The sequence below is a fragment of the Mauremys mutica genome, chromosome 12 (assembly GCF_020497125.1).
Source record: "Mauremys mutica isolate MM-2020 ecotype Southern chromosome 12, ASM2049712v1, whole genome shotgun sequence".
NCBI classification, from domain to species: domain Eukaryota; kingdom Metazoa; phylum Chordata; order Testudines; family Geoemydidae; genus Mauremys; species Mauremys mutica.
Genome location: NC_059083.1, coordinates 65,976,382 through 65,999,990, shown reverse-complemented (window position 1 = coordinate 65,999,990; position 23,609 = coordinate 65,976,382). Strand labels below are relative to the sequence as shown.

The 23,609-nt window shown below is 45.1% G+C and overlaps 2 protein-coding genes across 3 annotated transcripts in view; one reads left to right on the top strand and one right to left on the bottom strand.

Moving 5' to 3' along the window:
- The window catches only part of SEC14L1 (SEC14 like lipid binding 1), a 59,800-nt gene extending 40,590 nt beyond the window's left edge, over positions 1 to 19,210 (top strand). The window contains exons 9-17 of the mRNA XM_044983149.1: positions 4,841 to 4,929; positions 6,098 to 6,168; positions 7,394 to 7,565; positions 7,889 to 8,023; positions 10,096 to 10,230; positions 11,619 to 11,870; positions 14,263 to 14,441; positions 15,333 to 15,434; positions 17,762 to 19,210. Of these exons, the coding sequence (XP_044839084.1) occupies positions 4,841 to 4,929; positions 6,098 to 6,168; positions 7,394 to 7,565; positions 7,889 to 8,023; positions 10,096 to 10,230; positions 11,619 to 11,870; positions 14,263 to 14,441; positions 15,333 to 15,434; positions 17,762 to 17,777 (1,151 nt within the window). The 3' untranslated portion in view covers positions 17,778 to 19,210. The remainder of the gene's footprint in view (positions 1 to 4,840; positions 4,930 to 6,097; positions 6,169 to 7,393; positions 7,566 to 7,888; positions 8,024 to 10,095; positions 10,231 to 11,618; positions 11,871 to 14,262; positions 14,442 to 15,332; positions 15,435 to 17,761) is intronic.
- TNRC6C (trinucleotide repeat containing adaptor 6C) overlaps positions 7,921 to 23,609 on the bottom strand; it is a 310,753-nt gene continuing 295,064 nt past the window's right edge. The window contains exon 28 of one of the 2 annotated variants that reach the window (XR_006572897.1): positions 7,921 to 8,221. The gene's annotated coding sequence lies outside the window, so the exon portion shown is untranslated. The remainder of the gene's footprint in view (positions 8,222 to 23,609) is intronic. The other variant, XR_006572898.1, reaches the window with a different exon arrangement.

Genomic DNA, 23,609 nt, shown 5'->3' with positions numbered 1-23,609 from the left:
AACTGCTGGTGGTGAAAGAGACAGGCTTTGGAGCTTACACAAAGCTCTTCTTCAGATCAAGCTATTTTTTAACAACTCTTATCACGGGCAAGTCAGAGAGCAGCAGCTATAAAACATGCTCTCTAGGATAGAGCTATTAATGGTAACGAATGAAAGCTATCCATTTGACTTGAGCATAAATTGTTAAACACGCATACAATCAGTGTGGCTCTCCTATGCATTTGAGTTCTTATTTTGATAAGAGAGTCTCAAGCAAAGAATTGTTAAACAACAACCCTAGTGACTTATACAATGTGGATGCAGTGTTAAGAACAAAACACTCCCAGTTATACAGCCTTCCCTCATGCCTCATATGGGTGGGGTAGGTTAATGAATTGTTATGAGTTAGGGGTTTTTGTAGTTCTTGTATAAAACTTAACAGCTTCTTGTATAGTGCTGTAAAACCTGCATAATACATTCCAAAAAGATCTTTGCTTTAAGTGACAATTTTATTTTAACACTGAACTGTGTAACTCCATAAGTGTGTGGAATCTTTTAGACTCAAAGACACTGCTACTGTATCTGCAGACTGAACAGCTTGGGTTTTTATTCTTCAACTTATTTTTTTGGTCTTGATTCTGAATCTGTTAAGCAAAGTGATAAATATCTAAACTGAAGAATGAATTTAACATTAACTTTAAGGGCATGGTTCAACAGAGTTTCTCTCTCTATAATGTCCTGCAGGAAAGCCTGCATAAATAAAGATGCCATGTATCTTCTGGTGCTTAGATGAACCTAGGTTAGCTAAATCAAACTGCCAAAAACTTAAACAACTGCCCTTTGAAAAGAGAATTAACATTGGGCCAATGTATAGGTGCTTCCATTAAAATATAAAAACTACAAAAAAGGAAGATCACTAGTTGGTCAAAGCTTTCATAAGGAACAATATAGTCAAAGCTTGTCTCTCTCCCCTCCTGCCCCCCAACTACTCTTGCTACATATACTTCCCAAGTGTGTCACGCTGTGTTGGCTGTCTCAGTCACTGGAAGGGGAAGAATCATAGACCTATTTAAAAGGGAGACTTTCTTCAGCAATTGAGTGACTCCAGGTGTGTGTCTTTTTTTTAAAAATGTTAGAAGGAAATGATACTGAGCATTGAGATTAAGATCCTTTGGCAAAATGGGCTTCTGTGCATGCTACTGAGACATGCTGACTTGTTCATTCCAGAGAAATGGGCATGTGTGAAACTTAGGTGTGATCTGATTTAAGGGGGACTTTTCTTTCTTGGAGAGCCTTTAAACAACAGACAGCTTTGGAATCAAAACGCTTAGGAACAAGGCTGTCTGTCATGATGTGTTGCAGTGCCAGAGATGGCAATTTATGCTTGTGTACTGCAATAGATTAGGACAGAATTAAAAATCCATCCCATAAAGAAGATTAACACATATTATTCCTAATAAAGAGCTCCGTTTAGGATACTGTGAAGGGCCAAAAATACCACTTATGGTCCCCAAAATATCAGCCCATGCACTTGTTCAGTCTGTTATGTACAGGGGCGGCTCTAGGCACCAGCAAAACAAGCTGCTGCCTAGGGCGGCAAAATATAGGGGGCGGCTTGGGGGGAGAGGGGAGGCCCCATACCGGTAGCGCGGCCCCGCCTGGCTGCAGGAGACGGGCTGCTCCTCCTCCGCTCCTTCCCCGGGTCCTAAACAGCCCGGCAGCAGCTTGGCTGGGGGGGGCGGGGCTGAGCTCCGCCCCGCTCAGAGCTGCGTGGTCAGGGGGCGGGGCTGCAAGCTCCGGGCCGAGCGGAGGGAGCTGAGCTGAGCTGAGCCTGGAGCTTGCGGCCCCGCCCCCTCCCCACGCAGCTCTGAGCAGGGAAGAGCTCAGCCCCCTCCGGAGCCATGCGGCTGCTGCGAGGTGAGCCGGGGGTAAGCAGCCGGGGCGGGGGGGGGAGGCTAAGGGGCAGGGAGTCCCGGGGACACTCAGGGGGCAGGGAGGGGGCACAGGTTCTGTGTGGGGGGGGTGGTCAGGGGCCAGGGAAGGGGGGTTGGATTGGGGGGGTCTCAGGGAGGTGTTTGTCAGGCACCCCTTGACCCCATTACCCCCCAGGCCCAGCCCTGACCCCCAGCTCCAAGCCCAGCCCCTCTGAGGTGGGCACCTCCCCACCCAGCCCTGACCCCCAGCTCCAAGCCCAGCCCCTAGGACCTGGGCACCCCCCTGGCCCCATCCCCCTCACAGCCCTGACCCCCAGCTCCGAGCCCAGCCCCTCTGATCCGGACACTCCCCTGACCCCATTCCCCCCACAGCCCTGACCCCCAGCTCCGAGCCCAGCCCCTCTGATCCAGACACCCCCCTGACCCCATTCCCCCCACAGCCCTGACCCCCAGCTCCGAGCCCAGCCCTTCTGATCCGGACTCCTCCCTGACCCCATTCTCCCCACAGCCCTGACCCCCAGCTCTGAGCCCAGTCCCTCTGAGCTGGGCACCCCCGACCCCATCCCCCACTGCCCTGACCCCCAGCTCTGAGCCCAGTCCCTCTGAGCTGGGCACCCCCCTGACCCCATTCCCCCCACTGCCCTGACCCCCAGCTCTGAGCCCAGTCCCTCTGATCCAGACACCCCCCTCACCCCATTCCCCCCACAGCCCTGACCCCCAGCTCCGAGCCCAGCCCCTCTGATCTGGACACCCCCGACACCATCCCCCACTGCCCTGACCCCCAGCTCTGAGCCCAGCTGCTCTGAGGTGGGCACCCCCTGACACTATCTCCCTCACCCCAGACCCCCAGCTCCGAGCTCAGCCCCGTTGAGCCGGGCACCCCCCGATCCCATCCCCCACAGCCCTGACCCTCATCTCCAAGCCCAGCCCCTTTGAGCTGGGCACCCTCCGACCCCACCCCAGACCCCCAGCTCTGAGGCGAGCCCCTCTGAGCCAGACAACCTCCGACCCCATCTCCTCACAGTCCTGAGCCCAGCCCCTGTGAGCCGGGCACCCCCCAGAGCCCAGCTCCCCACCCAGCCCTGGGCAACAGCAGCACCACCTCCAGGCAGTGACAGCCCATTGGCACCAACCATCACCATCACCCAGCAACAGCCCATTTTGTAATTGCAAATGTATACAGACCAGTAAAGCATTTAATGTTTTTAAATAATGTATTTGGTGTATTTTCAAATTATTACAAATTAATTTTCACTAGTTATTTTTTACATTTCCAAATACATGTTACTATAGTATTGCAACTTTTTTTTATGGAAGGGGCCCCCAAAATTGCTTTGCCCTGAATCCTCTGGGCGGCCCTACCCAGTGTGTGTGAGGAGCCGGGGAGGGAGGGAAACGGGGTCCCCTGGAGCCGAGCCCGGGCTGCGATGGCGGCGAGGGGCTCCTGGAGTGTGTGAGGAGGTGAGCGGCCGGCTGGGCTCGTCGGTGCTGAGCAGGTAGCCCCGCAGCCGGAGATCCTCGCCTTCCCTCCTGCCAGGGCTGGGCCAGGGCACCGTGAGGCTGAAGAGCAGCAGGTCCAGGGGACTCTCCAGGTCTTTGGCCGCCAGCATGTCGAGGGTGAGGGCGGTGAGCACGAACTGATCCACCTTGGCCACCAGCAGTGCTGCGAAGCCCAGGGAGGGGGCCGTGTTCTTTGCGCCACCCCGTAGCTGTGCCGCCACCTGGAAGTACTCCCGCTCCGTGCTGCCTAGCAGCTCCACCCGCATGGGGACAGAGTCGCAGCTGGGCCAGGGCTCGGCTGCAGTGTGCTGGTAGCGGATCCCACATTTGGGGGGGAGCCCAATGCTGGGGCAGCAGGGGGTGTGAGTGGGGGGCACTGGTGGGCGGGAGGGGCTCATGTCTGGGGGCGGGGGGGGGCAGCCAAAAAAATTTTTGCTTGGGGCGGCAAAAAACCTAGAGCCGGCCCTGGTTATGTATCATGGAGGACATCTTAGTCATCTCAACAAACAAGAGGCAAGTCCTTGAATGTAAGGATCCCATTTGAAATTTGACTCTGGAATAGACTTGCCCTCATCAGTCTTAACCAGCACTGACGAGATTGTGTGCCAGCCCCACATAACATGTGGGGGAGATAGCTGTTTGTTTGTTAAAAGGCTCCAAAATGATACCCGCAATTATTTTAGCAAATAAAGCATTGATCCGGAGAGTTGATTCTGCAGTATTGTTGTTCACTCTAATGCAGTAATCTTTCCAAAGGCTTGTTGGGGGAAACCCAGAGTAGTGTCATTTTGAGAGAATGATTTAAGGCTCCAGACTTGACCAGAGATCTCTGATATCAGGAAAGATATTGGACAAAAATCTATCCTTCCCTTCTTGCATCCGAAGAAGTGGGCATTCACCCACGAAAGCTCATGCTGCAAAACGTCTGTTAGTCTATAAGGTGCCACAGGATTCTTTGCTGCTTCTACAGAACCAGACTAACACGGCTACCCCTCTGATACTATCCTTCCCTTGGCTATAGTGGAGGCAGATTTTGTCCACAAATCTTGTCAAGTACAATTAAATGTCTTAGTTAATCAAAATCACTTAGGCTTTGTCTTCACTGTCAAAAAAAGTTTGTTTTTGTAGTGAGGTAGCTAATTCAAATTAGCCATTTCACTGTAAAATCCTAGTACAAACAATTCACCGGAAGTTCTTATTTCTATCTAGCTAGTAGGTCAAAACTATACTTCCCAACCTGGGGTTGACCTCAGCTGGCTATATTAAAGTAAAACTTCACTGCCTTCTCTTCACTAGAATTGTACAGCAAGATAGCAAAATTTCAGTTAGCTATCTCACTGTAAAAACACACCTTTTGACAATAAAGAGACAGACTTCGTGTTTTCTGTTAAAGTTTTAAAACTAATTTACCATCTCTTGCTCTTCAGATGGGCGCCCTCTGTATGTGTTGAGGTTGGGACAGATGGATACCAAAGGCTTAGTGCGAGCTCTTGGGGAAGAAGCCTTACTTCGATATGTAAGTGCTTAAGAAATGACTTGTTTCCTGCCACACCAGAACGATCAGCACATAGTAGATATTTTTCTGTACGCTTTAGCAATCTGTTCTCAGTTTGAACAGCTCGAACCTCCCTGAATGGTTCATTTTAGTGTTCTTTCAAACTGTGGACTGATGGCAGAAAGTCCGTTGTATGACAGTTACTATAGTTCTGGGCTGAGACATCACAGCTTCTTGTATAGTTTACATAGTGCTTGAAACTTAAGCTTCTACATGTGCACAGGGAGAGAAATGCATTCCTAGGTATTGTATGAGTAGCCTATTTATTTTTAATTTATAAAATAAACCCAGCCCATAGTCTTGGATGCAATATTTATTTTTAAAGGAAAATTACTTGCCTGTAATTCAGTTTCTTTGAAGGCATCACTGTGGGATTCTCACTGCTGATGTACCCAGCTTTCAAAATAGTACAGAACAGGCAAGCTCTAAAGCATAATGGCAGCAGTAATTACCATGATCACAAGCCAGCCCCCACTTCGGGTGGTTGCACACTTTGTTTCTGGCGGTGCTGTATCGATGTACTTAGCTTTATTTGTCTGACTGTAAGACATAGGTTTTTTCAGTCTTTTTTGGTAATTATCTTAATTTTTCTGAGGGGAGCCTTTGCTTCCTACTCCATCAGGAATTAAACAAAGGTTCCAAGGGAAGAAGTTGGGGGTTTAGGAAGGAGCTATGGGAGTTTGTCTTATGCCAAAAATCTGAGACCCAAGAGTGAAAATTCTGCACAAATTTTCTTCATAGAAATAAAGAATTTGTTGACACTGCTCAACTAAAGAGAAGTGTCCTACTCCACAAAATATACTGAATGCCTTTCTGACATTCATTTGCCCCTGAGGGAAAAGGTGGACCCTAAGATTTTATACAGAATTCTTCACCATAGTATCCAAGCACTAAAATGGGATGCTTGTATGTTTTGTAATGTTCTTCTTATAGCTCTCCTAAAAGTTATTGCACTCAATGCTACTCCTAAATCCACTGTTGCATGTCTTCACTAGATGTTCTTGTACACTGGTCTGAGGTTAGTGTGGGTTGCTGTAAGGCTCAGGTTATGAAGGTTGCATTTTCTCCCCAGTTCCACAAACCCAACAGTTTTAGAACATTTTCTAAAACAACCCTCTCTTTTGTGTAGGTTCTTTCTATAAATGAAGAAGGACTGAGGCGATGTGAAGAGAATACAAAAGTATTTGGCAGGCCTATAAGGTGAAACATGAGAATTTTTGTTACTTTTTCAGAAATAACATGAGGTCTGGTTTTGTATGGAGCAGTGTTGATGTTCAACAAGTTTGGCTACAAAGTTGCTTTATTTCCAGGCTCCAGTTTGGAATAGGATTTGCTCACTAAATCTCTTACCAGCCCCAAAAAGGAATTCAGGGTTTGGAATGACTTCTGTCATAAAGCATTTGACTCCCTTCAGAGCCTATTGATTCCACCCCTTAATCTCCAAAGGGTTACCAGTGCGTGGCACTCCCATTTCTCATCTTCTCACTGTAAAGAATTCCCAGTTCCAGCTGACTAGAGGAGTGAGAAGCCAAGTATACGACTTGGGTCTCCTGTGTACTGCTATGGCCTTGGGCTGCCCAAGGGTGCTTACGTGGTAAAGGTCAAAGATGAGGCAGCAATGAAATACATAACACTCACTTATTTAAAAACCAAAACATTTTGATTCATATGTCGTCTTTGGGAGTCATTCCAATGGCCTAGAATCAGTACAACATAGCTATGAGTATACAAGGATGAGTTCTGAATTCATACCCCTTGGTGTGGGCCTGATTTAGGAAGGCACTGAAACACATGCTTAAATCCTACTGACTTGACATGTGTTTTAATGCTGTCCTGTATGGGGAATGTTTTCCTGAATTGAATCCTAAATTCTGAAATGCAGACTTTAAGTGCAGTGGCACTTTTAAAACATGCACTTGTGGTAGGAAACATGCATGCTGAATATTAAACTTCCAGTGTAGAACCAGTACTCTTTCCCCCACTCCCTCCACCCCCCCCCCACCCAAGCAGTGATTTATTAGGCACTATGATGGTGTCTTCCATTTGCTAATAGGAACCTTTAATTAGTGATTGAAATGGTTCTGTCCTTTGGTGACATGCCTGCCTTATATCAGAGAATAAGCACAGTGATCGTTATACATAGTGTCATAGGTATGCATGGCACTTTATACTTAAGAAAACATTCCTGCTCCAAAGATCTTACAATTTCCTGCATCTACAGGCAGTACAAAATGTAGAGATGAGGTGGGAGGGAGTACTATAGCTGTGTAATGAAGGAAGAGTGTGGCAACTGCAAAACCACCAAAACTTGTAGATCTGTGAAACAAAACGGAGTGCTCACATCTCAGACCATCAAATGCTGTGGTGTGGAATAATGAATTATGATTCTAATTGGTTTCTTTAAAAAACTCTTTAAAATTAACAGCTCCTGGACCTGTCTGGTGGATTTGGAGGGCTTGAATATGCGACACTTATGGAGACCTGGTGTCAAAGCATTACTAAGAATCATTGAAGTGGTTGAAGCCAATTACCCTGAAACATTGGGTCGCCTTCTTATCCTGAGAGCTCCCAGAGTATTTCCAGTCCTCTGGACACTGGTACGTTTGTACTTCTAGTATCTGCACACTTACCTCAGGATACTGGTATGCACTTTAAATGTACATGCTCTCTTGAAAACTCATCTTCACTGTGCCATAAACAGGAAATGTTGCCTCCTGGAAACTCCATTTTTATAAGATGCTTTATTATGGAATTAGAACAAAAATTCCTAAAAGGAAAAATGTGTCTGGGTAGCCAAATGAATAACTTCACTCATTTACTGTATGTACTTTACATAACACAGGATAAAACATAATATAATTATTTTGAAGTTACTTGAGGACCTGGGAACCTGACCAATTCTGTTTTTCTTTGTTTATAGGTTAGTCCATTCATTGATGACAACACCAGAAAGAAATTCCTTATTTATGCAGGAAATGACTACCAAGGACCTGGAGGGCTACTGGATTACATTGATAAAGAAATTATCCCAGATTTCCTTAGTGGGGAGTGCATGGTAAGAATTTTAAACTATTAATGTAACAACTGATATATTGTTTCCCTCTTACATTAAGCCTCGCCCCTCCGCCCCCAACCTCCAAAACAAAGATTGCCAAGTGTGGTCTTGCTCTGCTATAAAGCATTTTCATGCTGGTTCTTCTGTATGACTCTGAGGTTGGAATGATTCTTTTTAGTAGTAGCATTTGCAATCCACCTTGAAAAGAGAAACAGAATATTTCTGTAAAACTGATCGCTAATCATTAACAGAATATCCTGCACCTATAAATAAATGCATTTTAAAAACTCTCTTCCCCCATTACATGTCAAGACTCAAGTTCAGTCCAGTAGCACTGTCACATACTGCTTATCCCAGGGCAGGAATGCATTCCTCACACTGTGTTTAGGTTCATAGCTCCATATATGTTAAGGCCAGAGGGAACCATTATCACAAGGTCTGACCTCCTGCATAACACAGACCAGAGAACCTCACATCCAGTAGTTTCTCCATCATATGTGACATTCTCCACTGTTGCTAGAGAAACCGACCACTAGAGGCCTGAATTTGTTTTTGAAGTTTTTTAAAATTAAAATATTTGTCTACATATTAATGATTTAGGTTTTCTAGCTTCATATTTTTAAGAAAATTATTTCAGATCACCTATAAAGAGTTAAACTCCTCAGTTATGGTACCTGAACACCATTTTGTCATAGTCCTCTCTGTGCCCCACAACCCCCTGCCTCCAATCCAGATCTCTGGAGGCTGTATTTGAAAACCAGAACTGAATCATGAGCCACAGCTCCATGAGGGAAGTGGGGAGGATAAGGATGAGACCAAATTTTGTGCTATCCTTGTCTCGCCTGCCCCTCCTTCAAATCGCCATTGGAATAGCAAGACCCTTTCAATTTAACAACTTCCCCTGGGATCTTAGAGCAATGTATAGTTCTTAAAGCCTTGTGGTATCCTATATGGTAGGAAAGCATTTATTCCCATTTTATAGCTGGAGAAACTGAGCCCACGTACATAGCAACTCAGCAGCTTACCAGTTTAGCCAGGTATTAAACCTTGAACAAACAGTTCTCGGTCCTTGCTTACTTCATAAAACATTGTTTTTCCTTTTTAATTATGGGAATCACTTAAATTCATAGCTCTAATGTCTCTCCTAAAAATGTGGTTTGATTTTCTTAATATATCAATCTGATATATCATGCCAGTGAATTTGTCTTTATGTGGATTGCGCTGTTTAATAGGTGCTCTCTCCCCCAATGTTTTTCTATCAAACTCATCACAATAACGTGGAATTTGACTAATCGGTTGTGTAAAAGCATTTCCCTTTTAGGTTTACTTTATAAATCCCTGTAAATGGTTATTAACTACTCCTCTGCCTTTTCATGGAAATGCTATTGAGCTGCTCTGGTCATCCATTTAAAGACTGTGGATTCTAATGTACTTGCATACTAGGCATTTTGGACCAGAGTGTTTACTTTCAACTGGCTGCTACTTGCAGTAGCAGTAGCTTTCACTGAAGGGAGCCTGCTCTATGTAATTTAGAATTATGTAAGTCATTTATGAACCTGGCAGAATCCACTATTTAAGTAAGTAAAAGTGACTTCCCAGAAGATAAATCAAAATGCTGAATGCTTCCTGTCTGTTGCAGACAACAGTGCAATGTTCTCCTCTTTGTTCTGGTCAGTTCTTGATGAAATCTGAGTGCTTTAAGAGTATAAATAAACAGAAGCTGCACAGCTGGTTTCAGTATCACACTGTTGCATATATAAGGTCTTTACCTGTTTCTGATATGATGATCCTTACAGATGAGCAAAGAATTAAAAATAGACCAATTTTAGTAGTGAATTTATTGAAGAGTATCTTTGATAACTGTAAGATGGTTTGCATGACCAAGTTCAGGTTGAGTCACGCTAATATATTACTCAGCTTTCCATGTTCTCCAGGAATGCCTTGTAGAATTGGAGTTATTTTTGGGGGTGCCATATGAGAACGTGGCTTTGTAAGGATGTTTAAATTCTGAAACGCATGGGAGAGGAGAAGATTCGTATTGTTGCTTTCATGGCTTTGTTTTAAATCTCCAGTGTGACGTTCCCGAGGGTGGGCTAGTTCCGAAGTCTCTGTACCGGACTGCAGAAGAGTTGGAAAATGAAGACATAAAACTGTGGACTGAAACTATCTATCAGTCTGCAAGTGTCTTCAAGGGAGCTCCACACGAGGTACAGCTGCAGTCCTCACTCCTCTTTTCATCTTGGGCTAGCACCCTGTGTCTTTCTTTGCTCGTATAAAATGAAAGCAGATTAGAACCTGGTCACTCAGTTTGGAATGGTTTAGAGCAGATATTTGGGTCTCCCTAAACACTTGGAATTCAAAAGCTTCTTTTGATCTCTCCTTGAAGCCATGAGTAATGCAAGCCAAAATCAGGATCTGGGTAGCTTGTGAAGAAGTAAGTGTCGGTATTTTTTTAAGACTCCTCATCTCTTTTGTGGAGGAGGTAGGCTGACTGGCTACTCTATTGCATTCCCTGACCAGAGCCCGTGAACCACCATTATTAGCTTATAAAAATGCTACTGGCTCTGTCCACTTAATGAATGGGATGACTTTTTCCCCCTTCATTAATACAGATTTTAAAAACTCAGAACTGAACAACTTACTCCATTTCCTTTCAAGACCTTTAAAGAACCTGGCACTGAGTTTCACAATGAGTTTCACTAACTGAACTAATATTTTTAATATGTGACCTGCAAATAGAAAACAGCTATTTGTGCCTTCTCTTGTGGATTTAATATGTATAAATGAGCCAGAAAGGTTTTAAAGTCTCTTTTTAACCTTAGAAATATCAGGAGTGAGAGTTTGATTTTTCCTGTTTTGCTAGAGATCTTTCTTGGAAGACCCAGACATGTGGAATGCAATCTCTTAGACCCTGATAGAAGGGACATGGGTAGTTTTATCTTCAACAGAGGAGTTTTTCCGGTAGCAGTTTAAGGCATTTGTGTTAAATACTAGTTAATCAAAACAATGTGGAAATAGTCTGAATAAGTCACTTCCCCTTTCAGTTAGATTTCACTTGTTATCCTGCATGTTCTTTTCTTGAAGGCTTTCAAAATGTGATGGGAGGAAGGGAGATGATTTTGGGGCCTTCTGTACACCATAAACAAGCAAGAAAGCCCAAACCCATTTTGTAGCTTTTGCCTAACCAAGTGCAAATGTGAGAGCTCTGATGGTATCAGTGCTTTTGTTACTGAAGGTGGTACCTTTTAGCCCATTCCCCAGAAGTCCAGTTGCTGTAGGAGGAGCATGGATACCTGTTTGTTTCTCTCTGCTTATGAGTATATAGTTTTAGAAAAAATAATACTAAGGCTTTCAATAAAGGCCACAAAGAGATAAGACAGGAAAAGGCTCTATCTGCTCATGAAAGCTCTCACAGTTCCTATCTCAAAGCAGGGAATATGATAATAAATGAGTGAATTTGTATCTATTCTAGAGCACTCTTAATAATCAAAACAAATCGAGAGCTCACCTACAGCAGCTTTTCTTTCCTGGTAAGAATTTCAGCATTTACTGAGCATATAGCTATTGTCTAATCTAACTCTTCTCCTCTCCCTAGATTTTCATTCAGATTGTGGATGCCTCGTCTGTGATCACATGGGATTTTGATGTGTGCAAAGGCGACATTGTTTTTAACATCTATCACTCCAAACGAGTGCCACAGCCTCCTAAAAAGGACTCTCTGGGCACCCACAGCATTACATCTCCTGGGGGGAACAATGTACAGCTCATAGATAAAGTCTGGCAGTTAGGGCGTGATTACAGTATGGTGGAGTCCCCACTTATCTGCAAGGAAGGGGAGAGTGTGCAGGTAAGATCATTAATTCGGCTGTCAGAGCAAGGCTTTATCTTTCTAAATTTGATGTTTCTCCCAGCAGATACCTTAGTGTAGCAATGCAGACCATCAGCAGTGGGGCTCGTTGTCTGTCTGCCTGGCATGTCTGTTTGCATCCTTCCGATGGGGTTGTGGGGAGGGAAGGGTAGCTATTGTTTATTCCCTAGTAGCTGATCCCATATGCCAAGCTGACAAGCAAGACTGAAGGAATACACACAATCCATAAGTGCACCTGAATCCAAAAGCAGCCAGTAAGACACATTCGTAGTCTAGCAGCCTTGATGGTGTTGCTTTCTGACATGAGACTAGCCAAGCAGTGTGTGTCTGCATTCGGGGGGTTGAGGTATTCTCTGATTAGAGATGAGACCTGGAAATTGAGACTCAGGTTCTGTTCCTGACTGCCCTGGGCTGTGACACTTAGGCCAAAACTTCCAAACTTCAGACTGCTAATGCTATATTTATGTACCTAAGCAAAGTGGCCTGAATTTCAGAGGTATGGTGCACCCACAGCTGCTTTTCACTGGAAACTATGGATGTTGATTTCTTCTGAAAATCAGGCTTCTTATTCAAGTTGCCTAACTTAAGGTGTCCAAATTTGGAAAATATTGGCCTTAACTACTTCTGCGCTTCAGTTTTGCGTGTAAGATGGGGACACTCGCAGGGGTGTGGTTAGCTTCACTGCTTTTGAGACAGCTGCTCACTAAAATAAAATTTGCAGATGAGACAAAGGTGGGAGATAATGTCAGTACAGAGGAGGACCAGAATATCATAAGAGATGATTTGGAAAACTTTGAAAATTGGAGCAATAGAAATGGGATGACATTTAATAATACAAAGTGCAGGGTCATGCACTTAGAGACTAACAATAATTTTTTTTTGCTGTAAGCTGGATGTGACAGGAGGAGAAGACCTGGGCATATTGGCTGATCACAGGATGACTTTGAGCTGCCAATATTTGGATACATCAGGCGAAGTATTTCTAGTAGAGATAGGGAAGTGTTAGTACCATTATACAAGGCACTGGTGAGACCTCATCTGGAATACGGTGTGCAGTTCTGGTTTCCCATGTTTAAGAAAGATAAATTCAAATGGAAAGAGGTGCAGAGAAGGGCTACTAGGATGATTCAAGGAACGGAAAAATCTACTTCTGAGAGGAGACTTAAGGAGCTTAGCTTGTTTAGCTTAACCAAACGAAGGATGAGGGGAGATACAATTGCTGTCTATAAATACATCAGAGAGGAAGAGGAGTTATTTAAGTTAAGGGTCAACGTTGGCACAAGAACAAATGAATGTAAACTGGCCATCCAAAAGTTTTGGTTTTAACCATCAGAGGAGAGAAGTTGTGGAACAGCCTTCCAAGGGGAGTAGTTGGGGCAAAACCTAACTTGTTCAAGACTGAGCTTGGTAAGTTATGGAGGGGAGGGGAGGGGATGGTATGATGAAACGGGGGGGAGGAATAGCTCTGTGGTTTGAGCATTGGCCTGCTAAACCCAGGGTTGTGAGTTCAATCCTTGAGGGGGCCACTTAGGGATCTGGGGCAAAAATTAGTCCTGCTAGTGAAGGCAGGGGGCTGGACTCAATGACCTTTTGAGGTCCCTTCCAGTTCTTGGAGATTGGTATATCTCCAATTATAAAAAAAAAAAACACACAATGGCATATGGCCCATCTGTGACTGCTGGCAGCAATATCTCCAGCAGCCAGGGACGGCAAGGGGGAGGGCTCTGAATCACTACAGAGAATTGTTTTCCAGTTGTCTGGCTTGTGGGTCTTGCCCACCTGCTCAGTGTCTAACAAATCACCATATTTGGGGTCAGGAAGGACAGGTCAGATTGGAAGAAAGCCTCGGGGGTGGGGGGGGATTTCGTCACCTTCTGCAACATGGGTCATGTGCTGATTTGAACTAGGGTAAATGGTAGATTCTCTAACTTGAAGTCTTTAAATCAAGATTTGAGGACTTCAGAAACTGAGCCAGAGGCTATGGGCCTATTGCAGAAGAAGGTGGGTGAGGTTCTGTGGCCTGTGATGTGCAGGAGGTCAGGCTACATGAACATGATGGTCCCAAGTAATTTACCCTGTGAGGACTGAGGTCTTGATTTTAAGTTCCTTGTGTTTTATTTTTAACGCCCCAGCAGTAGAGAAGTGAGAAGGTCTGTTTGTAATTTTCTAACGTAACTTTTGTTAGCCCCCTGTCTCAGGAAAGTCTGGCTGGCCAGTAACATTAATGGGCAGAGGAGCTGGAATGTCACCATTTGAAAACACTTAAAGTGCATGCTGGCAGTCTCCTGCTGTCCAAACAATGAATTTCATTCCAACATGCAAATACTTGACTTCGTATTAACAAGTTTATTTCCATTGTTGCCGCTTCCAGGGGTCTCATGTGACCAGATGGCCTGGCTTCTATATTCTTCAATGGAAATTTCACAGCATGCCTGCCTGTGCTACAACCAATCTGCCTCGTGTGGATGATGTACTGGCATCTCTACAGGTCTCCTCTCATAAGTGCAAAGTGATGTACTATACAGAAGTTATAGGATCAGAAGATTTCAGGTATGTCTGGTCAAGGTCTCAATGTCAAGCATTCCTTTTTGTGTCCAGCTTACTTTTTGCTTTATGGTACAAATACCAGAAGCCAAGTCCACTTGAAAAAAAAAAAATCAAAATACTTTGCTATAGTTGCCTCGGTTAGAAAGCACGCTGTGTGGACTTGTACTGTACTTAAAGAATCTACGTATTGTAAATAAAGCCCGATGAGAATAAATAGACGGTAGGTCTGAAAAATAACTAGCTTACACCACAAGCAGAGGCGGCTCTAGCTTTTTTGCCGCCCCAAGCATGGCACTCAGGCAGCCTTCGGCGGCTTGCCTGTGGGAGGTCTGCTGGTCCCGCGGATTTGGCGGCAGGTACGCTGAAGCCGCGGGACCGGCGGACCTCCCACAGGCAAGCTGCCAAAGGCTGCCTGACTGCCACCCTCGCAGGGACCGGCAGGCCGTCCCCCGCGTCTTGCTGCGCCAGGCATTCGCTTGGAGCGCTGGTGCCTGGAGCTGCCGCTGACCACAAGAGAAAGTGAATCGGTCTCATCTTAGTTGCTAATGGGGATTTAACCCATATCACAAAAACACTACAAGATTTAGCAGACTGGCTGGGTTCTTACTTAAAAGTTGATGCAAGTTAAAACTAAAGGACACGCCAGTACTATGCTTAGCTGAGACTACTTCTAAGTCTCACCTTCAAGTGCAATAGATTTCTCCAAAAACATAATTGTGCTGCCTACAGATAGTATTTTTTCTTGTTACACACGAGAGCCTCTGCATGCTGACACTAAGGTTCTTTAGGTTTAGTTGGTATGGTCAAGTTGAGTAGTAAATTGCACTTAAACAAAGATGCATAGCAGAACTTCAGTCTCCTCTTCTGAAGCCTAAAACTTCTGTCTTATTGCAGAGGATCTATGACCAGCCTTGAATCAAGCCACAGTGGATTCTCCCAGCTCAGCGCTGCCACAACCTCTTCCAGCCAGTCCCACTCCAGCTCCATGATTTCCAGGTAGTGCCACAGCAAATGAAAAGCAAATGGATGACATGGCTGGATCCTCATCTGTGGCAGCTGACTGCAATACAGCATATTCAAGTGGCATTTGCAAAAAACAAAACCCTTTTATAGATAGTAAAGTAGCTGTTTGAATTTTAAACGTAGTGTTTCTGTTCTGATAGCTAGTCTCTTTAACTTTAACCCTAGCCCCTATCTCAGCCATAGATTTTTGTAAGCATGCTTGCACAAATCCTAACTAAAATACAAGGGCTTTCTTGGAAGGAGGAAAAGAGTAATCAATGTGCTGATTAAGAATTATTTTTTAAAAAATTGCCTGTAGGTGGTAAAAAGCAAAAACAATCCTACCAAAAATATTCCATAGTGCATTAGAAAGCAAACACAAGCTCTTGCCTTCTCGCCACATTATGGAATACCCTGGCATCGTCCAACTGCTGCAAGCTCTCCTGCCACTGCCACTCACTTGCACTGCTGTTCAAGAGACCAAGGAAAGCAGTTCCTGGCTATTGGCCTGTGCACATGGAAAGTCATTACAGCAGAGTTGCGGGCAAGCCATTAACACTAATACCTTTTCCATGAGCACATTGTTGGGGCATCCCAACTTTTTAGGATTTCTCTGACCATTTAGGATACATCTTTACGTCGATTAAAAAAACCCACGGCTGGTCCAGACTCTCTCTCCAGGGCTGAAAAATTGCTGTGTAGACATCTGGGCTAGAGCCTGAGCTCTGGGCCAAGGCCAAGTCCACTGATCTGGGCTAGTTGCGTGTTTTTTATCCCTGTGTAGACATACTCTTAGGGGCTAAAAGTAAATATAGCCCTTTCCTTGAACTTACTTTTTAAGCACTGATGGTGGGGAGGAGAGCAGGCTCTCCCTCACCATGACCCAAAGGCTGGTCCAGATTGGGTCCTTGGTTTATTTCTCACTTCATTCTGAAGTCACCTTTTTACCCACTCCACTTACCTGCTACACTCCACAAGCACTCATTTTACTGGGATTTGCTTTATGCTAGGAGTGTAGATGAACACGTTCCTCACAGCAGAATTAGGCTTGCTCCTTAAATCAGTCAGAAGGCAGTGTGGCTACAGCAATTAACCTTTCCCGCACTTGCTCTGCCTCAAATTCTGGCCTCATGTACACTAGGAAAAAGCAGAACTTTCCAGCTTCGATTGGTGGTAAATAATGTAAACTGCTTTCATTGTTGCAATCACCAGTGGTGAAGTTCTTGTCTGGGTTATCTTTTTCCATTCTATTACATAGGTCCCAAGCTGTCCTGCTTGCTTGGGGACTCACCTGATGTCAGCTCAGGTTCTTTACCCCAAAGCAATTAACTACTGAATCTCCAAGGCACACAGAAGATGTAAATGTTGAGTAAACACTTTTTTGATAAGTGAGCTAAAAACACAGCATTCAGAACATTAATATTTGATGTGCCACCTGGCATTACACTGCAGTACAAGAGATTACAGCTTGGAACCCAGCACAAGTTGCTTATTTAGACCACTGGTCGAAAGCCTTTCCCCTGCTAGAAAACTAAATTGTCCATCCAGTTGGAATAAGTTGCTGTATTGCTACAATCATTAATAGCTAGCTGGATAGGATCTTAGAAGGGCTACAATAGCCTTGTTTTTTGCTCATGGGGAAACATTTGCTGGAGTATTGCATGTTAGGGGTTTACTTAAGATAGCAGGCTGCCTTGTTGGAAGAAAGCCGAGCTCTGAGAAATTCTGAGTAAACATTTTAAAATGCCCAGTATTTGTACATCTTGGTTTGTGGAAAAAACAAACTGATGTGCAGCATGTGAAGCACAACACTTGTAAGCCGATGTTGGCATGGAGTGTTGCTAACAAAGATGATAAAAGCTCAGTATTAATAATCAGATTAACTATGCTGAAAAACACACCCTAGTGCACTTGCTCAACCCAATCAGGCACCTTCGACTTGCAGTCGGTAAAGTTTGCTTTAAAATCAAAGGCAGAGGTGGGGCTCACACTGGCTGCCAAGAATATTGGCAAACTAGTGCTGGGGCAAAAAACTGCCCAGATGTTAAACAGGTCCACACCCAGTGTATGTACTGTATATGGACTATGCTGGTTTTCCTACCCTTTGTATAAACTACCTATAATCCTGCTTACTGAGATTTCCTCTGAAGAGAGGTAGTTTGATACTTGATCCACAGGAGCCAGTGTTCCCAGACACAGAGGAGCTAATGCCAGAGAAGGCACTATACCGTTAACCCACGTGGTCACATTTGTGCCTGTTTTCCAAGGGCTCTGCCTTGAAGATGGTCCCCTCTTTCTCTCTCTCTTTCTCTCTCTCTCAGATGGCGATTTTGCTGACAGCTGTAAAGAAACCGCTTCATTCAACAGTCCACATCTGCCCTGAGGTGTCTGGCTTTGTAGACCTTTTTGAGTTACAGCCACTTTTCAAGGCTGAAGATCTCTTGGGTTTTTTTTAGTTAGCGGCACTTGGGGGTTTCCTCAAAGTCTAATGCATCTTTAAAAACTCAAAGCACAGGACAGCACAAACAGCTGAGGGGTTAATACACCAGAAAAACAAGATAAAGTTTCCTCTTAGTGAAGTGCTATGGCAAATAGGACTTACTTATGCAGTTTGAAATAGACTTGATTAATTTTAATACCCTCAGTCTCCTCTTTTTCATTGATATTGCTGTTCTTCCTTTCTGCCAACACACTGACCATTCTGTTGGCTTTTCTCCCCTGTATTACCAATGTCCCATCCCTGCCCTCTTGTCCATATTCATGAATTGCATATCAAATTCTGTAAATGTTTTGTAAACATATTACCTCACTGTTGGTAATAAGAAACAGTCTTTAAAAGATTTTTTTATTGTTATTAATAATAAATGTGAACTGTTTGGGGAAAAAAATCCGACTCCTTGTAGCAACGGCAATCTTTGGCATCAGGTGTAATGCACAGTGGAAACTGCTGAAGGGTTTAAGTGTCTCCCAGTGGGATTCTGCAATGCTACCGCAGGACTGGCAAAGAGAGTCCTCTTCAGCTTGTGCTGTGGTTTACCTTTTCCTGTTTCAAGATGTAGCTTGGTCATTGCAAACGAGTGGGCTTTTCCAAGCAGAGCGTAGGACCTAGACAGCAAGGGCAAGGTGTATTGGAAAGGAGGGGTTGTCTTTTCCACAAGGAAATTGTCTCACACTGTGATAGGACCCAGCTTCTCAGAGGAATTACCCCACAGCCCATTTTCCTCTGGTATTGCAAACTCTCTACCCATGTTATGAATAGCCAAGAGGAACCATGATAATTAAAGCTGGATATGTTGTAATATCTTGGAAAACAGAGCCAATAAATCTGTCATTATATAAAGAAACCACTTCTGTGCTTTCACCGGAGAGAAAATGGTTCCAAATCCTTTGATCCAGGTTTGGTGTGGTAGCTACTCTACCAGCAGAGCCAATGCATTGCAATAGTGTCTGTTTTTGGTGTAATAGCTGTACCTCACAAAATGTTTTCTTTGAGCCAGAGTCCATTCCAGAAACAAAACTCAGTACCACATGGGCACGTCTACTAGAATTCAGCTGACTTATCACAAACTGAAATTGTTAGCCACCTGACCAAGTTCAATAGTAGAGGCTTCTTCCATTCACCACCCTGCACTTTTTTGTCACAAGAGTGACCTATGAAGAGTGTTAGTCATCAGTTGTAATGACAAGTCTTCTGCAAAAGCGGAGGTAAATTTAAATAAAGATTCTAAAGCAAAGAACATCTCTTGCCTGCCACCTGAAGGTAAACCTACATTAGCTTAAAATAAGTGTAGAGCTGGTCTTAGTTTTACCAAAACTTTTGGTTAGGGATGTGATTTGTTTAACTAAAATGGCTATTCCTATGTAAAGGTAACTTTAACCAGTATGGTTGTTCCCTTTGAGTGCTATAAAGCACATTATAAATGCATAAGGGTGTTGTAATGTTTGAGTACGGAGAAGGCCTACGTTTCTACCTAGGGCTCACCATGTTAGCATTAGAGTGAGTGGCAGTCCTTGCCAGCCTGTGCAGCCACCCAACTGCTGATCCGGTTTTGTCTGCTGCCCGTCCAGTACATAAGCAAGCGGTAACCTAGGCTTCCCCAGTTATGTGCAGGGCTGCCAGTTGGGGGAAAAAAAATTCTTGACAGATCACATCTCCCAGTCACTAATAAACATGAAACGCCACATTGTTTTTAAAACTCTCCCTTTTTGGTGAAGAATTGCCATAGTGTCCATTTATTTTCAGTCATTCAGATTTTTATACAAACCTGTACTGCCTCTAAACAGCATCTTTAAGAGTTGTGAAGCTCTATTAGCAAAAACAGAGATGGTGCCTGGCCTATTTAAAGTGTGGCCAGTGTTTTCATGCAAGGATAAGAATGAACTAATCTTTGCTGATCACACACTTCTGCAAAAGTCTGACAGTATAGGCACAACCTAAAAACACTTCAAGCCCCACTTGTTATCGAAGGTGCATAGTGAGGTAGTGCTAAATCAGCGGGGGGGGGGGGGGGACCTGGGGGCTGTGATACTGTTTGTTAATCTCACAAACTAGTGCAAGGTGATGCCTTACACAGCTGCTACCTGTCCTGGTGTATGAAACCAGAAGGGAGTGATCCTGTCTACTTATGTTCTTGTATTTCCCCTCACGTGTTCATATTGAAACATAGGAAAAATACCTGAACCAGAGACACCACCACCCCCCTAGAAGCAAAGGTTGCCTTAATAATCCTGCTGAAACTGAAGTTTCATCATCTGTGTTCCCCTTAATCCCTTTCATGATTGTAAACTAACATGAGCATAAAAACTGTCTGTTTTGGTCAGCACTATAGGCTGCCTGATTTCCCACTGACAGCAGTCACAGCTGAAGCTGAAACACAAGCGTAGTTATTTAGAGTAACTAAGCGGATGTGAGAGGGGGTGGGGGCTTGGTAGTCTTGCACACTCTTTAACTGAAACAGCTTCCCTTGCTCCTGCTACATGGCTTGATGGTCTCTGACTGTTGATGTGTCCACACAGCAGCTTGGTGCAAACCTCCCAGGCCAGGGTGAGAGATGCAGGGCTTGTGCAAGCCCTCTGAAAATAGCTGTATAGCCAGAGCTCTGAAGTTGCCACTCGGGCTGGAGCTCAGGCTTGGAATGGTGTGTAGACATACCCTGTGACACAGGCAGTGGTGCTGTGCACCTGGCCCTGCGCTGACTTCAGCAGCTTTGAAAGCTGGGCCCATGCGCTATAGCGGACTCCTGATGTTGGACCACACCTGGCTACCCTTTCCTAGCTGGGACCAATGTATGGCCCTGGTTTTATGGAAAATGCTGGAGCAGGGGTTTGTGAGTGTGACAGACTCTGTCTCACTGCCCTATAACCCTGCTACTCCATCTCCCATAACCGGGGTGCTCAAAAGTCTCCCATCAAGAGCCTCTTAAATGGAGCACATGCCAGTCCCATTGCTTAACAAGGAGCTATGGCCCATGATAATTACAGTGCTCAGGAGAGGATGGCTGATGTATGTGCTAATAACATACTTGGTGCCTTACAAGACAGAGTGTTCTGAGACCTGCAGTTGATGTGGGTTGCTCATTGAGTTTAAGAAGTGGGGGGCAGCCTTGAGCTCCATTTTAGCAGTCCATTTGGTACAGCAGCCTTATCCTTTAAAAGGCATACAAGGGAGTGAGGGGGCTGTTGGGTATAACCTCCCTCCTTAATTGGGGGGGGGGGCATGCTTGCCTGTGCAATCAGTTTGAATGAACAGCTAGCTGTGCTCCCTGTTGCAACTGTGGTGTCACCTGCTGGTGTACAGTACAATCACATCTTAATTTAAAGCAACTACTGCCAAAGCATTGGCTTTCAGCTGAATGTAATGTGCCAAATTAAAATCAGGCCACAGGCACTATTTGACCAGGCTTCAGCCGCCAGCTGTCTCACATTCCCAAACACCAGCTCATGGGTTTGGCCTCCTTGCACTCTTACTTGGAATTTTTCTTGTTTGCAGCCACTAATGCTATTAATGACAACACAATTGTGGCTAATTGATGGTAAAAGTAAAATTCTTCCACTGAGCCCTTTCAAATAACTTTGTGCTGCCACTTTAAGGCCTGCATTCTCTACAAGCATGGCAATGTCTTGGGTCTGGAAAGAAGGGGTCCTAAAATGGCCGCTTTCTGCCAGACTGGATTAGCCCCGTGGTCGATTTTGTCCCCAGCAAACACTAGTCAGCAGCACACGCTTCAGAGTAACACCACCACAGGCACTAGCTGTGGGCTAAAGTGACTGCCATGCAGGTCTCCTAACCCCTCATAGTTAAGACATGTTCTAAGTCCTAAGGTTTCATATCCCTCCCTTACAAATTTGTCAATATTAATTGTTGTAACTAAGCTAATCTTAATTAGCCATTAAAATTTTTTAGATTTTGCTAATTACAATGTCCTGTGGCAATGCGGTAACAGTATTTCCTTTTATCAGTTTAAAATATGCCACCATTAAAGTTCAGTAAATGTTTCCTTGTTCTTGTTTTGTGAACCAAGTGAGCTGTTTTCATCAGCAAGTTGTAACGCTCAGCACCAGGAAAGTCAAACAGCTGGGGATTCCCACTCAGCATTAATGCTCAAACATTACCCATGGGCTGGTCCTCATTGATAGCAGACTCACCACACTTTGTTTCACTAGTGTTACTGCTTGCATAGGTCTAATCTGGCCTTGTCTGACCCATGGGGGCTGGAGTTTCTTCACTATGCTATAGGAAGGCAGTAGAATAATGCTAAGAAGCCAAGCTGCAGCTGTTCTCAAACTCCCGCCCTTAGTCAAACATTGCTAGCACCCATATTTGACACTGTTTGGCAGGGCCGCCCAGAGGATTCAGGGGACCTGGGGCAAAGCAATTTCGGGGGCTCCTTCCATAAAAAAATGTTGTAATACTATAGAATACTATATTCTCGTGGGCAGTGGCGTAGCCAGGTTCTAACATCAGGGGGAGCGAACGCATTAAAAAAGGCGCCACCCAACATATCAAATTACTAATTACATCCACTCCCTCCCACTTGCTGCCCTCCTCAGAACCCCCAACATGCCCCCCTGCTCCTTGTCCCCTGACTGCCACCTCCTGGGACCCCTGTCCCTAACTGCCCCCCTAGGACCCTACCTGTCCCCTGACTGCCCTGACCTTTATCTACACCCCAGACAGCCTGCCAGGACTCCCACACCTAGCCAACCACTCCCTGCCCCCTGACAAGACCCCCCAATATACACCAAGACACACCCCAAAGTGGGGTGGGGGGCGAGGGACCACGCACAGCTCCGGCCATTGAGGGTACATGGGTAGCTGCTTCTGCCCTAGCACCTGGATTTAGTGTTTAGCCAGAAGCCTTTGTGAGCAGGCAGAGGGATACTGCTATCAAAGGGCGCGCTTGATTGTAGAGTCTGAGCCAAACAGACCTAGCAGAGAACACAACAATAGCTCTGCCTCTGCCATCCCAGCACAGAGCCCATAAACAAGAGAGGCAGAGACGTGCTTAATACAGTGCATGGGGTGGAGAGGGAGTGCAGACAAGGGATGGGGCATGGAGAAAAACCTCAGAGATGGAGAGAAGGGCAAGGGAGGAAGAAGGAGAAGCCAGGAGGCTGTCTCTCTGGCGGGAAGGCCTGCGGGAGGAACGTTCGGATGCAGCATGTTAATGAGACCCTTGCAAACACAAGGGAAAGAAGCAGGGAAGGGATTGCAGAGGACAAGCGGGGCTACTCACTCAGTCTCCCCTGTGGCATTGGGTAGCAGGGCCCAGGAAATGAAAATCTCTTAACCACACAGAATTGGTAACTGCTCCCAAATCCTTGTGTGCCATGGCTGCAAGCTTAGAAGCGCTTAAGCTGTGAGATGCATGGACTGCCTGAATACATCTCTCTTGTGTGGTGCCTCAAGCAGGTTTGCATTGTATGACCCAGATGAGAAAGCTTGCAACTTTCCCAGCTCTTTCAGCAGAGTTTTGGGAGGGGGGGGGGGGCTTTAAATCACTCAGACTGCATCTTCCAAATAAAATGCATTAATAATACAGCTCAGGCAAGCGGGCTGGGTGCAGTGCAGGCTGCCTGGGCCATCTGATCGTACTTCACACTGAAGGCTGCTTTTGTTTTGCTGGTGGAAAGAGGCCCAGACATCCTCCCATCTAACCCCACCCCCCC